The 17,426-nt window shown below is 33.7% G+C and overlaps 1 protein-coding gene across 4 annotated transcripts in view; it reads left to right on the top strand.

Moving 5' to 3' along the window:
* The window catches only part of LOC580494 (diacylglycerol kinase beta), an 85,099-nt gene that overhangs the window by 45,358 nt on the left and 22,315 nt on the right, over positions 1–17,426 (top strand). For 2 of the 4 annotated variants that reach the window (XM_011666197.2, XM_011666199.2), the window contains exons 6-14: positions 458–507; positions 928–1,002; positions 1,593–1,712; positions 2,300–2,417; positions 3,070–3,158; positions 5,796–5,819; positions 8,248–8,298; positions 11,376–11,492; positions 12,709–12,807. In XM_011666197.2, coding sequence (XP_011664499.1) covers positions 458–507; positions 928–1,002; positions 1,593–1,712; positions 2,300–2,417; positions 3,070–3,158; positions 5,796–5,819; positions 8,248–8,298; positions 11,376–11,492; positions 12,709–12,807 — 743 coding nt within the window. The remainder of the gene's footprint in view (positions 1–457; positions 508–927; positions 1,003–1,592; positions 1,713–2,299; positions 2,418–3,069; positions 3,159–5,795; positions 5,820–8,247; positions 8,299–11,375; positions 11,493–12,708; positions 12,808–17,426) is intronic. The other 2 variants (XM_011666198.2, XM_011666200.2) reach the window with 2 other exon arrangements.

Raw genomic sequence — 17,426 nt, forward strand, 5'->3', positions numbered from 1 at the left:
GGCTAAAGTATGTTGTTTTTAATTTAGGATTACATATCAAAGCTTGAATGGCTTTCTTAATTCCAAAAACGGAAAATATGCAGGAACAAAAATATCTGTAAATTAGGTCATGTTGCCTTCGACGGGTTTGTTGGTTGTCTTTCTCCCCCCACCCTCTCATGTTATGCCAAACGTGTTATTCTAGTCTAAAAGTAAAATATATGTGGAAGAGTGGAGATGAATGTTGTTTTTGTTTAACTGTGAACGTGCCTTAAAAAAGTCAGCAGGTCATGAATTTTATAGTGCATACAGTTCAGCAAAGTATTTTTACAGCGTCAAAACCCATTAAAGGCATGCATTAAAAATGTAAGAGATATTGCTTTGATTATCTGTCAATATGTTCCAAGGCATTTAAATCAATCAAACATTGAATAATGGTAATAATTATTTGTCTCTCTTTATTGTTTTCTTTCTACAGTCATGTTCAGGCTTTATGACACAGATGACAATGGTATCCTTGACAGCAGTGTAAGTTGAAGGAGTTATGAGATTTTAAAGTTCTTCTTCTGTTTGTTTTAGACACTTATTATAGTTTTGATTTTTGACTTCTATCCTCTCTCTATCTTTCTCTCTCTCTCTCTCTCTCTCTCTCTCTCTCTCTCTCTCCAAATATAATGTCTTTCTCTCTCTCTCTTTGTTTGCGTTATATAAGAATCCAATATTATTATTATTAAATCATTTTATTCATATTTCACTTGAATCAAACTTTACATTAGAAAACAGACATTTATTTTAATTAATCAGCCTTCTCTGAAGCATGATAAGTGATACACAAATTGCAGTTAAAAACTGCCTAATATAATGAAGAAAATGAAAGTATTATTGTCATTACTTGTGACATACCATTAAACAGCATCCCCTTTATTTTCCTTTTGATTTTGTGTACAGGAGCTGGATTGTATAGTAAACCAGATGATGCATGTAGCTGAGTATCTAGGCTGGGATGTCACTGAATTAAGACCAGTAAGTATAATTTAAGCAAAGTTTTTAAACTTTGAAGGTTGATGAAGGGTATTGTGCTCTGGGACTTTGTGAGTCATACCCATTAACTACTTTGACTACATGTATGCCAAATATTGTGGGCCAAGTTATCCACAAACGCTAGGAACGATAATACAAGTTCTATAAATTAGAGTGAGTAGGGACATGGGGGGGGGGGGGGGGTAGGAACAATATTGGAAAAGTATTCATGACACAATTGCCCAGCAATGAAGCAGACCCTTTTTTTTTTTGCACCTTGAATAAAATAAGTGAAAAGTCTGAGTATCATCCTTTGGGAAAAATCACACTTTTGGTACGTGCTTGAATTAGATTTAGTGGTGAAGTAGGACTTGTGACCCATTTAAAAATATTATTGTGGGGAAAATAAAATCAATGACAAACAAACATTATTTTATACAGTACGCCCACATCTCCAACATATATGTGTCTTCTTTTTCCTCCTATATTATCCCTATTTCTGTATAATGTATTCATATTTTTATTCAATTTAATGTTTATGTAATGATTTCATGTTTTTATCTAATATTCATGTTATTTTTTTCTCCAATTAGATCTTACAAGATATGATGATAGAGATTGACTTTGATTCAGATGGGACCGTATCGTTAGAAGAATGGATACGTGGCGGCATGACAACCATTCCTCTCTTAGTTCTCCTTGGCCTTGAATCAGTAAGTATCCAGTCGCAAGCATGGGGAATCCCTGTATGTTGCATATTAAACTCTTAGATATTTTTTATATGAGATATTCTGTCTTTCAATATCACTGCAAGTATAGAATACTACCCATAACATCAGTGTCAGCCATTCATAAATACCCTGAAAAAAATTCTCTAAAAATGTGTTTCAAACCCTTGCAACAAGGTAACATTATATCCCCAATGGAAACTCCAGACATATTTGGGATTTTGTAGCTTTGAAATTTAATGAATTATTGGGATCCTTAAATATGTGTGTTTAATAAATTCTGTTTTCTTACTTTTTGGAAAGCACAGGCCTTTATGATAAAGTTTACAATAAGAAGAGGAATTGAAAATAGGAAATCCATCCACCTATTTCTTGCTGTTAAAGCAGATTGATAACCTCTAAACATTTTTTTGTCGTTATATTTTCTGCCAATTTGCATTAATTAATTCTTTTCCTGACTAATAGTAAGTTTTAATTGAAATAGGTATTTTATAGATATGGCCTTTCATTTGCTGTTTGACTAGGTTGACATCACCTTTAACCTTTGACCCCTTCTCTCTTCATTCCTATAGAATGTGAAAGATGATGGCAGTCATGTATGGAGGTTAAAACACTACAACAAACCAGCCTATTGTAACCTCTGCCTCAATCTCCTTGTAGGGTTTGGAAAACAAGGTCTATCATGTACATGTAAGTATAGTGAAACCTGTCCATAAAGACCGCTCAGGGGAGAAAAGAAAAGTGGTCTTAATAGGCAGGTGGTACTTATGGACAGGTTTCAGCCCGCACTAATGTCTTTGGCAAGTCAAGTTTGCCTCTCTCCACTTGGGTGTAAATGGGTACCCAAGATAATTAATAGAGCTTGGCTATGGAGCATGACAAAGCCACCATCATCTTCATCAGTTTACAATACAATTTTGAAAACATTGTGTATTATTTAAAAGTAAGTAAGTAATTTCATCTCTAAACCAAATAAGGAATAAGAAGAGGAGTGAAAATAATGATGATGCATATCTTGTTCTGTGCCGAGAAGAAATGCATTCAAAGATCAATTCCTAATGCAATAAACTATCAGGAATTGAATTGACTTGCTGAAAATTTTGAAACACCATTGTCATTCATTTATTTGTTAGGGGCAAGATAGAAATGGACAATGAAAAGATATGTACCTAAGCAGGATCCTTGCTGAAGGCCTTTAAGTAAAATGACAACAATGAAATTGTTGTGTAATTAGAAAGAATTAAATACAAATTCAATTGAAACCTCTCCATTGTAAAAGGAAATCAGTTCATTTTTTGTCATGAATACCTATGTATTTTGTTTTTTGTTCTTATCGTCACAGTCTGCAAATACACGGTTCATGAACGCTGTGTACAACGTGCCCCAGCCTGTTGCATTAGTACATATGTCAAGTCAAAACGGACAACGAATGTAAGTATACTTAAAGAGACCTGGGATATAACAAAAATTGTATGATTAAAGGGGGGGGGGGTGAGAATATTCATTTTTTTTTTGGGGGGGGGGGGGGGAGGGGAGTGGGGTGTCAAGACACCCTAGATATGAAAAAGGAGAATCATTCATATCGTTTGATTATTTAGATATGTCTTCCTATGTTACAAATACAAAATGTGATTCTGTACATTAACAAAACATTTTTTAAAGTAAAATATACACAAATCATTTTAAAAAACCAATCAATAGTGATGCGTGCATGATAGCAAATACGATGATAATATTCAGGTTACTTGATGTGAAATTTAAAGTATATCTTAATTAGCCTACTGAGTTCTTCCTCCTAACAACCGCAGTTTATTTTTTATACTGTATATAAGTGGAATCAAGACACCCTTTTTTTACACATTGTTTACATTCACATATAACTTTTCTACTTTTTTTCAATTGAATAGTAATTTACAGGTGTTCTTCAATGATGTTCTGTTTTATAGGAATCATTGTACTTTGTGTGTTATGCACTTGTTTCACTACATGTAACCTGATCAATGCATGCCATGTTTAGTGTGTTGCATGCTCAGAGTGAAGTATATTGTACATTGATTTGCTCACAAGATAATTATTACCATGAATTCACTGTAATATCCTTCAATTAAAGACATTGATGTTTGAGAGCAAAACTTTTGATTTCAGTACAAAAGTATCTTACCTTCAAAATTTTCACCTGAAAATATCAGAGGTAAAAAAATAATTATATTGAGATAAAACATACTATTTAACATACAGATGATATTTCATGATGATAAATGCAGTGAATGTTCTTTCCCAATTCAAACTTGAGTCAAAGATAAAAATGTAAAGCTGTTAAGGGTATAATTTATTTGAAATGAATCTTTTTACATAGAGCAAACTTGCAATGTGTTCGAAACCTTATACAAAGTTATATTAATGTCCAGTTTTCAGCCAAATTCATTTTCATTTGCATACTGTGCTGAAATGTGTTTTAAAAGGACAGAACTTGGTACTTTTGTTTGGAGCCAGAAGATAGTTAACTCATCATTTTACATAGAGTTAATGCCCTTCTGGCTCCAAACCAACGATATATTACTTTCTCCTAGAAATTACACTTTTAATACTGTAGAAGGAAAATGTATCTAAAGATTGTGAGCATGAACAAAAACTTGATTGATGGAATTCTAGTGTGTTATCTGCTGAAAAATACAAGGCATGTACTAAGAATGCTTGTTTCTTTCTTTTTCCCTTATAATAAACCTGAACTTAGTGGTTGATATGTGTCTAAATGTTTGACATTACCACCCACCACCTCTTCCCATCTGCATGAATACCTTGTATTTCACATGTGTACATGTATGTCACTGTGTGATCATGATGTACCATCTGCATCTATGCAAACAATGAAGAATAATGTTGTTCAGTTAAGATAAGATTTCATATTACTGGTTGAGGTTGAAGCAGTGTCCAACTGTCTCTTAAATCCTATCTGCACTAGTTTTGCCAGGAGAGATTAGACCTCCCTGCATGGTCACTGGCAGGTGGTTATCTCATCAAATCAGCTCTCAATTTTAACATAAGAAAAAGGGGATCATGGGGGACCAACAGGCACCGCTGAGGCATTGCTGGCTATATAGAGGCGCAAGTAGATACAAGTAGTGCAGTCTAGATTTAAGGCTCGTTCAGATACGATGCTCAAAAAAACGCCGCTTTTTCTTTAAACGTGTAAATGAATGGCAACTGTGCAACAAAGGTCCTGCATGATTCACTGAGCTCTGTGGTATAAGATAAAGACACGTTATGCTATTACACTTTATGTCATCATAAAAAACACAGCGTTTTGCCACATCATATCTGAACAAGGCCGTGAAGACATTATTCCTTTTTTTTTTTTAGACAGTGTAGTCAATTCGATTGTGATGAAATCTATATATATATATGGAGATCTCTTCTTCATAGGTTGATAAAGGTTCTAAAGTTAGTTTTGATGACAAAATGAATAAGGATCAGTTTTGCATGATTTTTCCTCTTTTCTTTGTTTGCTGTCACTGTGTTTTTTTCCCAAGGAGCTAGGATAATGTTTCAACTTGACTGATGTGAATTGGAATTTCTTGGAATGTTTTTTTGTATGTTGGCTGAGATGAAGCTCCTTTTTTATGTTTTCTATAATATGGAATGTAATTAAAGAGGATTTACCTTTTTATATTGAATGTGCAGTGTGACCAAATTAAATTCAAAAGATATGAACCCAAATATGCTCGTCCATCTTTCCACCCATCTCTCTCCCTCTTACTCTTTCTTCTTCACCCAACTTCTTACTTTGCTTCCCTCCCTCACAATACCTTATTTTAAATGGTGAATGGGTTTGTTGTTTTCATTTTACTTCATAAATGTTATTTTATCTCAAAACATTATTTGGATTCTTTTGAAAATATAAAGTTCTTGATATACTTTATAGGTAGAATATGCACCTGATAACGATTTAAAAGTTCAACTTTGACTAAACCTTTAGATTACCCATGTATTCCAATGTAAGAGATTTTTATTCTACTCTCATGACTGTTGTTTTCTTGCATGCACTCTTTTCCTCCACCCCAAAAACAGTATCGTGGCAGCATACTAGGAAAGGTAGTTTGTGTTTTTTAGATCCTCATACTAACATCTCAAAAGAATATGCCATCAATTGTATCCTGCTACAGAATAATATGATCATGTAATCAATTGTCATACTTGTTGTCACATGAGAGATTAGAAAAGAGTGTTAATTTAATGGGAAAAAATAGCTCTCTAAAAATGACAAATTCATCCCATTAGTGCCTAACATGCTGTATATATATGTAGTATTAATGTATGAACAAATTTTAATCAAACCTTTTTGTTAAAGTAATATTTGTGAAAAATATTAATGAAGGTGAGAAAGGAGGTGAGGGACTGATATTTCATTGAAAGAAAGTTATCACCACACTGCTAATGATGAATCCTCTTCGATTTTAATTTTTGTTAAAGGAATGGGAAGCCTAACAAGTATCATTATTAACTTTAGTTGATTGGACACTGTCATCCTGATTACCGAAAACATGTCCAGGGCTTTAAATATGCCAACCATCAAGATATTGATGACAACATTTTCATATCTAAGATATTCATTTTCCCCCCAATACTATTCCAGTAAAAGATCAGACATTTTGGCATGTAGGAAACCGAAATGAATACATTTTACTATAATTCTGGGATTAAAGCAACAATTACAAAAAAGAGTTGGGATTTAGGTATGAAACTAGTAGCAAATCTAATCCAACTAACTGAACTTGCTGCTTTTGTGATGTACGCTGCACTAACTTTTAAGTCTCCTCTGATTAGAAATAATGCAAATGCTTTATACAACAGCATCATCAATACAAATGCAGAATGAGCATGGAGCATGAGATTAAAAAGGAGACATGTGAATGACAAAATGTTTTACTGGCGTTTCTATGAAGATAACTCACCCCCCCCCCCCTCCCCCTCTAGCAACTGTTTCAACTGCAACACAATACTGACCCCACCACTGACTAATTCAGAATATTTTTTAATGAATCAAAATTTCCTCGTCAGCATATATATTACTGCTTCTATGTTTTGTCTAAGTACACATATTAAAATCCTTATAATTTTGTTTATTTGTTTTTTATTTGTTTATGAATATTTTTTATATACATGCACCCTACTGCCATTTATATCACAGTCCCACCCATTCGTCTTCATGTCACGGATTTTGGCCATCATCTCTACGTATTGTTATTGCACAAGATTGCATGGTAATTAACCCATTATTATTTGTGTTTCTAACATGGTGATCTTTTCTGCTGCCTTTAATCTGCATGCTTATCTATTTACTCATTCATTCATTGTTTGTTTGTCTTTATTGTCTCGTCAGAATCATATTGTACCATATCATGTTATTATTTCATCAAACAAGAAAACAAAAAATATCTGAACTCTTTTTCCCTTTGTTATTCCCCTCCACCATACTTCACTAAAACTGTATTAAGCACTAATATGCATTAACGCATTGTCTGTTTGGAGCCAGGTAACACCCTATTGGCTCCGAACAGACGACAAATTTGCATAAATTTGCATTAGTTCAGAAGCAAAAGGACATTCAGCTTATGAATATTTGATAGGGTTCGTCAAGACGGTGCCCTTTGGGGTTTCAACTGATGATGCACAAATCTAGACATCATTATAATTATTGCACTTGCCTTATTCTAACATTGTATTTATTGTGCTCTTTATTTCTTGCTTGATAGTTAATATTCTGCGTATTAATGCTTTGTTAGATGTTGATAACTTGATTTTCATCTGATATAATTAACTGTTTTAAGTTCAGTTGATATGTGGAAAACTATTTTTATTTTTATTTCATGTCAAGAACAAATAAATTCAGTGTTATAATGGAGAAAAAAAAACACTTCCTTTTGGCCCCCAAAAAATCTAATTTGTAAATGTGTAACATATTAATTTATAGTTATTCATGTAATTGCAAATGAATAGCTTTGGTATGCTACCAAAGATGAAGCCAAGATTCACAGTGATTTAAAAAAGAAATCTGGCCTACAAATTATATGCTCTGAAGATTGGTATTTTCAAATAATTTCCATTTTCTAATGTAACTTTTTATGTGAAATTTATGTGAAACTGAAAAGTGTTTATAAAAGTATAGAGAAACCATGATTTTTTAGTTTTTTTAAAAACTCTAAACTATTCCATATAAGGAACAAAATGAAAGCTTAACAGGTAGCTTGCTACTAGATGACAATTACAGTGGAACATTTCATTAAGCTTCAATGAATATTCTTAAATCAGCTTGAGGATTTTTTTTTTTAGAAAACAGCTTTAAAAAAATCTAGCTTTGAAGCCAGTACATCATTCTGTAGTTGATCTTTTCATGCACTCTTCATCTTTTTGTTTTGTTTCCCATCCCTCTATTTTTCCTCCTTTCATTCTTCTTTTTCTCTCATTTCCCTTCCCAATCACTTCTCTCACACTGCTCTCTGCTACTCATATTCTAATATAGCAACCCAAAAATCTGTCACGCAAGGACGCCGAGGTTTGGGGAGAAGTTCCGGTAGGTCAACATTTGTTTCAGATATCTCGATGTTTCGTGAAGGTCTGTTTGGAGTTTGTTGTGTTTTTGTACAGGTGTACCCAGTGATAAAATTAGAGAGCCTTCCTCATTATGCTTTAGAATTGCTTGCACTTCTTTTTCACACTCATGTAGTAAATGAAATTGTCCTGTTGAAGTGTAATTTTTAAATGAAACTATGAAATAAATTAATTTGATGTATAATTTTCTTGTGCAGTAGGATCTGATGTTATTGATTTAGCAAGGTTTGTATTAATGTGATACAGGTACAAGACAAAATATTCATCAATTCTAACAATTGGCTGTCTTAGGAAAAAAAATATGGAAAAGAAGTTCTTGAAATTAAATACATGTGATGATTATTTTTAATATTTTACCAGATTAAAAAAAGTCAGAATAAAATCATGTACCTTTGTGATCTGTTTGCCATTCTTTATATTTTCAATACCACAAGGTCATATATTTTCAAAAGTTTAGTCATTTTCTTGTGTTTTATTTTGTGAAATATATGTACAAGATTGAGCTTTTGTGTGGAAAAAAATAAGTGGAAGTTGCATGGGCTAGTGAATCCCAATACTGTCCAAGACATTTTGTTTGGACAGTTAAGAAGGGAAGATATCTAATGTGTGGTATTTGTATGTACATTCGTTATTAGGGTATTTTAGGAGTATTCCTGTTGTGTATTCTATATTTGCATTGTTGATTTTGTATTTTTGTTGTTTGATATTTCTGTGTGTTGCATGCTGAGAACTGGCAAAATAAAAGTATTGGCTTTTGCCACCAGTGTTTCAAGGTTTAAGCCAGTATAGTTTGGGCCTCTTTGTGCACGACAGCACATTCTTTTTTTAAATAAATTATTGCTGTCATCATGAAGATGGTTGTCTGTTGAGAGCCATAGGGGCGTTAACTCTGTGTCAAAGTGAGTTAACGTCCTTCTGTCTGTCAGCACATGATATATGTAATAACCAAAGTGATAGCAGCATGCTACCCTATGCATGTCAAAATAACAGTGATGTCAGTATATACTTTTGAGCTTTGCAGAAGGATTTGACAGGGTTTTTTTCTTAATAGATTAGTCCACAACAATGCCCCTGCTAAAGCCCTTTCGCCGTGTACACCACAGTATTTTTCTTTTTTGTGTGTCATGTTTCCTAGCTTCAATATTGTCTCTAAAAATTGGTACAAAACACTTAGCGAGTGTTTGATCGTACCTAAGTCTTGTATATTGAAAAGGCATTAAATTCTTATTTGCCATATTGTTTAGTGTACAAGGTACATACACAGTGAACATGTGACAAAGGTTGACTGAATATACACCATTTGTTCCATTTATGGACTTCAGCTGTTCCAGAATTGAACTGTTAACCTGAGATAACTTATACTGTACACAATGGGAAAATGTGTTTTAAAAACATCAAATCATGTGAATGGGGTTTAAAAAAAGAGCTAGAGCATTGAGTGAATTGAATTGTGTACACCCAGTGCAAAAGCCTGGTTTAGAAAAACAATGTCCAACTGCTTTATATTTTAGAAAGATAATTTATGTTCTCTGATATTCCAACTTTGATATCCTGATAAACCCTTCAACACTTTGTTTTAAATGTCAAGGCAGTATATGCTCTTTTCATGGTGCTACAAATTGTATCGTTTCAATTTTCAATTTCATTTTTTTCTTTAAATTTCTATTTCAATTTCTATTTCAATTTTCATTTGTTTTCTTTCTTTCAATTCTAAATATTAAATTGAGTATAGTTCATACATACAGTATGTAAAACTTAATTCAAGCAGTACTGTAAAAAGGATAGGCTCCCTCTTGTGTGCAAAATCAGCTCATTAAAGAGAAAGAATAGTTTAGTCCTGGGAATTCCCCCGTTCCCTTACTGTGAATAGATCTCAAACATGAGAGTGAAAACTACTTTCACTATCCTAAGTTTTGTTTGTACTTTGTACATTAAGGAAATGAGCTATATCATTGTTTGAAGTATAGAAGCAGAAGAAGAGCCCTTAAAACTACTACACGATGATCATGAGGTCATTGTGAAGTGGAAGAGTCATCTGTTTTTATTATTGTTATCAAGAGGGGTTTTTTTGGGGGGGGGGGCAGAACATGTACTTTGCTGTTTTTTAGGTACTGACAAAGGATCAAGCCCCTTTTTCAAGATTTATGAGAGGGGGAAAACCAAGGATATTTACCAGATAGAAAAGAAACTGGGAAATTATCAAATTTTCTAGGTTTTATGGAAATTAGGACCTTTTATCTCACATTGTGTTCATGTGAAGTACTCCTGCTTCACTACAAACTTTCACCAGTATTTATTCCTGTTTTATTGATTAGTTGGCCAGAATTGTAGTCATTGCTAGAAATTCTGTCTTTAAAAAGTGATGCATGCATCATTACTGTTTCTACATGTATTGTGTTCTAGCTTATATCTATTTATCTTTGTTTAATGTACTGTATGTTCTTTTTATTTAAATTGTCTTTCCAATGTAAACTTCTGTCTGTTTTCTCTATGTTAAGCATTGTGATGCGAATACAAAATGAATACCATTGCGTTTATATTATTGAATCATTTTGAGTATTTGGAGGGGGAAGATGTTTTCAAAGATGTTGATCAAGTCAGGTGAAGTTAGTGTTATGTTTCAATGATTCAAAAAGAAAAAAGGGTTTTAAAATAATAAAGTGTGCATTTTATATTGTATATAACCTGTTGGAATTGTCGATCATAATTTAACTATACCTTCCTTTGGTAGTAACCATCCCAAGACTCAGTAGCAGTTCTCCAAAAGACAGCTAGAAATGTTTCACTCAATTTAATGAGTGTTTGGTTATTCTGTCAGGTTTTTGAGTATATGGACCCAATGGTCTCTAAACATTGTTACCTTTGTTGAAGGATTGTAAACAGGCATGTATTTATCTTTCTTTAATGTCTTATCTTTTTCTATGCATTTCTTTGCAATTACTCCTATTTCAGTCAAACCTCTACTATTTTAACAGCTTCTTTATGACCTTATATTGTTTCTCATAATCACCCATGCTGGCTCTTACGTCTTTTTGACAGATCATGAACCATCACTGGGTAGAAGGTAACAGCCCGGGTAAATGTGACCGGTGTAAGAAGTCGATTAAGAGCTACAACGGTATTACTGGCCTTCACTGCAGATGGTGCAAGATAACGGTGAGACACAAAACTCTCTCTCTTTTTTCTTCTTTTTCTTCTTTTATCCATGTCCCACCCCCACAACACGTGCACATGTATGTCCAAAGGCAAGGCATTTTATCTTGATTGCTTCTCTCCACCCAGGTGTTGGAAGAGACTGCTCCCGAGTGGAGTGGAGAGTCTGCTGCACTATGTGTAGAGGAGCTTACATTGAATCTAGTGACTTGAGTAATAGTCATTACATGTCAAGTGCTTAGAAATGTCGTATGAAGCACGTACACAATCACTATTATTATGTTAGCTCTTTACGAATATTAGGCATCCCGTGCCTTCAATATGGACGCCAATGTCATTTGTAATACATAGTCGTAAAAACTTCATTTGAAGCTTCATATCGTGATTATTACAAGATTGATTATGGATGAAAAATTGAGGAAATGAAATCGTAAATAGAAATGGATTCTACCACTCGCCTTATTTGCTATATAAGGTAAAGATATTGTAATGTTCTATATTGTTGGCTAGGAACCATAAGGACATTGACACATTCACTTTTAAGACACAGAGTTAACATCTTCTTGCTCTCAGCAGTTGATATGGATACGCACTTCATCTCTATTTCCCCTAATAATCTCTTCCCAATGGGCTGTTCACATATCTAATTGATTCTTAAAACATTCTTTAAAAATTAATGCCTGATAGTGTACTATTCAACCAACTTTAATGAGTTGTAGTGTTGAATGATCAGTCTAAAGTTTGCAGCTATATTGGGAAAGGATGAATTGACTTCAATAAATAATTAGGTGGAAATGTAATGCTTGTGTTAACTGGTTATTTGTTTTAATGAAATATGACTTGGTTTTATATTTCTGTGAAGTGCATAACCACAGTTTCTGTTTCTACTCTCGAATCAACAAGTATCTTAAAGTGCAATTTATGATTTAACACAAGTTAATACTAGAGAATAGCCATATGAATCATGATAAAAGGCAATTGGCCAAGAGCCAATAGATTGGCTTATATATGAAAGCAAAGAGTCAATCAGAACTGATGCGTGATACTTTTTAAAGAATTGCATGAAGAATATGTGTGAGATACATTATATGTGTACTTCTCACAGTAAACGTATCTGTTTCCTCTCTCTCTCTCTCTCTCTCTCTTTCTTTACTTCCCTCTTTCTCCTCCATCTTTCCCTCTCTCCCTCTCTCTCTCCCTTATTGTTCCAAAATATCAGCTCCATAACAAATGTGCCTCCCACGTCAAACCAGAGTGTAACATGGGAGAATTCCGAGACCACATTCTACCTCCTACGGCTATCTGCCCAGCAGTTCTGGTAAGTTTAGTCACATTTCAAAAATCCATTTTGTCACATACCGGTACTTCATAGCATGAATGATCACCCTTCATATCATTTCTGTTCTACTCACTTTATTTCTTAGGAAAAATAACTGTTTTTTAGTTTTGTTTCCTAAATTGAGATCACTGAAATTCTGATTAGTTTTGTTATGGTGTGCATTGCTAAGCATATGATGACGGTTTGGTTTTGGGGTTCTTACACTTTGAATCATTTTGAATAAGCTGAAAGAAAATTAGTCCAATCTAATCTTCTGAAAGCCTCTCTCTACATCTGTCTCTCTCCCTCTCTCTCTCTCTCTATCTCACTTTCTCTCTCCCTCCCCTCTCTCTCTCTCCATTTGTAAGCCAGAAATTTGTGGTTGGCTTTATACATTACATCTCTCTCCTACCCTTCCACCCTATCCCATCTTATCCAAACCAGGATTTAGCCCTTGGCTAAACATAATTACTTTGAAGAATTTGTGGTTGAATTTTTTTTCATTGGTTTGATTTTGTCCTCATAAATTTTGACACAAAAATTTCTTCAGGAATATTAGAATGTGTCAAACACCAAAACATGGTTTGTTCTTGATGTAAGGGGCTCAATGTCACTCGCTTCCATAGAATAGGGCACACACAGAACCTGAGTCCGATGTAGGTTCCATGCGTTACCGTTAACCTATAGAATGCCAGGTAAATTTGTTGTTGAGATTGAGTTTGTATATTCTAGGTATCTATATCATAATAGGGGGGACATGTAAAAACAGGCTTCTAATAATCCATGTAGGATGCAGACATCCTTATGCAGTCCTCTTGATAGTCTGGAGTAGCTGATTGTTTGGGCCCTTTTAGACCAACTTCCAGGCCCCTTCGGTCTTCTGTGGGTCTTAACCTATACCATTTTTTTATTGTATTGTTTATATTATTTTTTTTTTACACCAAACAAACATTTTTAGTCAACATTTTTGTTCTTGAATGCATAAAAACTATTTTTTTAAATCAGCGGTGCCATTGTTCTCAGCACCAAATTTTACCTAGAAATCCGTGTTTAAAAAAAGGTGAGAACCATTTCCCTGTACCTAGAATCATGAACCCTGGCTTTGACTTTATGGCTCAACTCTACGAAGTAATGACTACAAATGAAAAGAGAAGTCAATGATGAATCATTAGTGATTTAATCTGTCTGAATCTTGATGATCTACTTGTCTCTTTCGTCCGTGATGATACCACATCGACATTGTTTGCCTTCATGACATCAGTTTGTGTCTGTGTTTGTGGACTTTTGGACTTCTTGACTTGAAATCTTGTTTGGGCGCTCAACAGAGGTTGTTCAGTAGACCATGCACACCTATTCATGACTAAAGCACGCGATATGGTGCCTGTCCTAACTCAAATGATGCCCAAATCATTACCCAGCCAGATTGATTCCTGAGTGAGGTTTGCATCTCTTTCGCTTTGACCTAATTGTTTCATCTTATACAGCTTCTGATGCATGTGCTTTATTCTGTTTTGCTGCTGAAAGAGAGCTAGAAACCTTGTTTCGGAGGTGCTGTATTCAAAATAGAGAGCTGGAAAGGAGCCAGATCCCTATTGTATAAACCATTTTTGTAATGAATACCTATGGATTCTGTACTAACAGGTACATAACCTTGTACAAATACGGTCTTTGGCACCAAACAATTCAGGGATGTTTGAGCAAATATTTTCTTAGCTGGTTATCTTTCTAAGCATCTATCGCTTATCTGCACCCAACAAAATCATTGGAAAAGGGGCAATTTGATGTCCTCTCCCATCTTGCAGAAGTGTATACCATACCTCAGGAATTGGAAGATGCTTGATCTCTGTGTTAGAGGATTCTGCAGTGTGGCAGTTCATCTTTGATTCCAAACAAAGACAGAAATTCAGAAGAAACGTTTAATTACTTTCAGTGTTTTCTTTGAAGTGATTCAAGTTGGCAACAGACGTGCCTGTGGTCTCTAAGCACCCAAACAGCATTCCTAGAATTTGCTTCATGGACTTCCAAAGCTAGACTTATCAGTCTACCCAGTCTACCTCCTTTGTATATCAATTCTTGTTGTTGTAATTTGTGCTGTGAAAAGCAGCAAACTTTTAGTCATGTGGGTGAGTTGATGTTCTTTTTATACAATTTTCATTCTTTGAAGCTCTTTCATACATGATGGGGTGAACTGTGTGCTTGGTTTTAGTTTCATAGGTCATATTTGTGTGAGCCATTATGTATATGGTTGTATTTATGGAAGGTCAATGCAGGTCAGGAAAGTAGTCTCAATCCCAATTCAAAGAGTGATTACAAAAGCTGTTTACTGTAGATTTGTGAGAAAGATGTATAAGAAATTAGAGATTCATAAAATTATTAAGTAGAAGAGATGATGAAAAAGCAGAAAGCAATAGTCCACAATTCTGGCTCTCTTTCCCCTATTGAGGCTATGCACATGGAACTCTTAGCGTGGGATATTTTACAGAGTTGTCAAGCCCATGAGTGCCCGATCAAAGCATCCAAAAATATCTCATTATTCCATTGTGACCCTTCCAAATCAAATCTATTCACCGTAGTCCGGGTTAGATTTGATAGCTCTAGGGGGCTTTTGAGTTCTATCACCCAAGCATGGACTGAACTATTTCTATAGAGCTACAATGACGTAAATGAGTTGAATTTACGTAGAAATGAGGATTTTTGGTGTGTGTGTGTGACACACATCACAATACCACTGTATGGAATTCTATGTTGTCATCCCATTTGTGTATATTCTTGCTACTCTACCAGCCCAGGTCGTAAATATAATTGCATCAAAATTATACCAATTTAGTTTCAAATACACAACTGTAATTGGGTATTGATTTATTAGGAAAATTAACACACTATGGAGTTGAACAGTAAAACTTTGAGTTGCTTTTTTCATATATTCAATGTGTGCATATTACATTTTATGGATATTCATACCATTATAATTGCATACAAAATATGCCAATTTAGTTTTTAAAAAACACAATGCTAATTGTATATTGATTTAATAAGAATATTAAATTAATGGAATTGAACATTTTTGTTATTTCTTTCTTAAATTTAATGGGATTATCAAATTAAAAGTTGTTTTCAAAGACTTTTTCAGTGTATAATACTGCTAGTCTAATTTGAATACTCCTAAAATACCCCCGAAAAATTGAAAAGAAATGTATACATGTATAGCCTTTTCATTTTTACAAGGGTCATGGAAATTGTAGACAGCAAACATGTACATTGCAAAATATCCCTTTTATTTTCATCATCATTTGATTAGCTTCCATCTAACTAAATATGGTGTGGTGTGCTGTTTTGGAGGATAGTTTTAGAACCAGTCCTTGAATTAATAACAGGACTTTGTGTTTTAAATAGTCTGTGCAAGGCCAAGTGGTTTTCTTTTGAGTCACAGAAAAGACTGATCTGTATTGGGAAATGTAATAAAAATCTTTTTAGTCAATATTGACAGTTATGTAGACAGGGCATGGCATGGCTAATGTTTTGTTTTATTTATTATTAAAAAAAATAATATCATATTACAGGTATTAAACTTGCCCTGCAGTTACAATATCAGTTCAGTTATAAATGATATATCATATATTTGCTGTATACTTTTTATTAGGGATGGTAAGCTTGATATTATGATTTATTTGCTGTTTTTTTTTAGGGTTATAATTTCTAGCAAGGGGAAATGATTGGAAATTCTAAACACACTGTGAGAAATGACATATCTGTTTTGAAGGGTGTAACTTTTTGTCAGGGTACAAGAGTCGACACCCTTTTGACTCTTAACAGAGTTGTAAGAGGAACAATAATTTTAATTCACATCGTCAAGTATGCGTCAGTGTTGATACAGAAGTAATTAAGAAATAAATGTAAGCAATCAAATCATTGATTTATGGTTAAATACAATATTGCCGAAACTCACTATTCAGGCAGTTAGTCGTCTTGTATATATAATTTCATTGATATCTCAGAAAATAGGGCAAGTGATTAAACTTCTTGTAAATTTGAAACTTATTTGATTTATTTGATTTAGCCTACTTTTAAGTCATCTAAACTTGATTCTTATTTCATGATGCATCATTTTCTTTTACCTGACCTTCAGTAAGTCTGATGTGGATTTATGTTAAATTAAATCAGGAGGTATTGAATGGGATATGAATATAGATATCATTCGATAATGCAGAAGTGTTATTCAAAACTTATTAGAAGGATCTCAGAAATGTTGTTTTTTATGTTATAGATTTTATTATGTAGAGAGAGACAGAAGAGAAAGTGAAAGAAAAAACTTTATGGAAGGTACTAGGCTTATTTTGTTTCCAAGAGTTATATTTAAAAGAAAAAACTAGTAAAAAGAAGGTAATTAACAATCTTTGTAAATAGAAACTAAATCTAATAATAGTAAAGCTATGTATTACTTTATATTTATCTAAATCTCATCATATTGCATTTTTCATGTAGGTAGATTAGAATTAGAATTAGAATTTTACTCTTTGACCCCTCTCGGACTATGAGAGTACAAACAAACATAAAAATTACGAATAGCAATGCATGACTCCTGAATACAATTCTTATATATTATATATAGATAATAACAC

The sequence above is a fragment of the Strongylocentrotus purpuratus genome, unplaced genomic scaffold (assembly GCF_000002235.5).
Source record: "Strongylocentrotus purpuratus isolate Spur 01 unplaced genomic scaffold, Spur_5.0 spur5_scaffold_6, whole genome shotgun sequence".
Taxonomy (NCBI): Eukaryota; Metazoa; Echinodermata; class Echinoidea; order Camarodonta; family Strongylocentrotidae; genus Strongylocentrotus; species Strongylocentrotus purpuratus.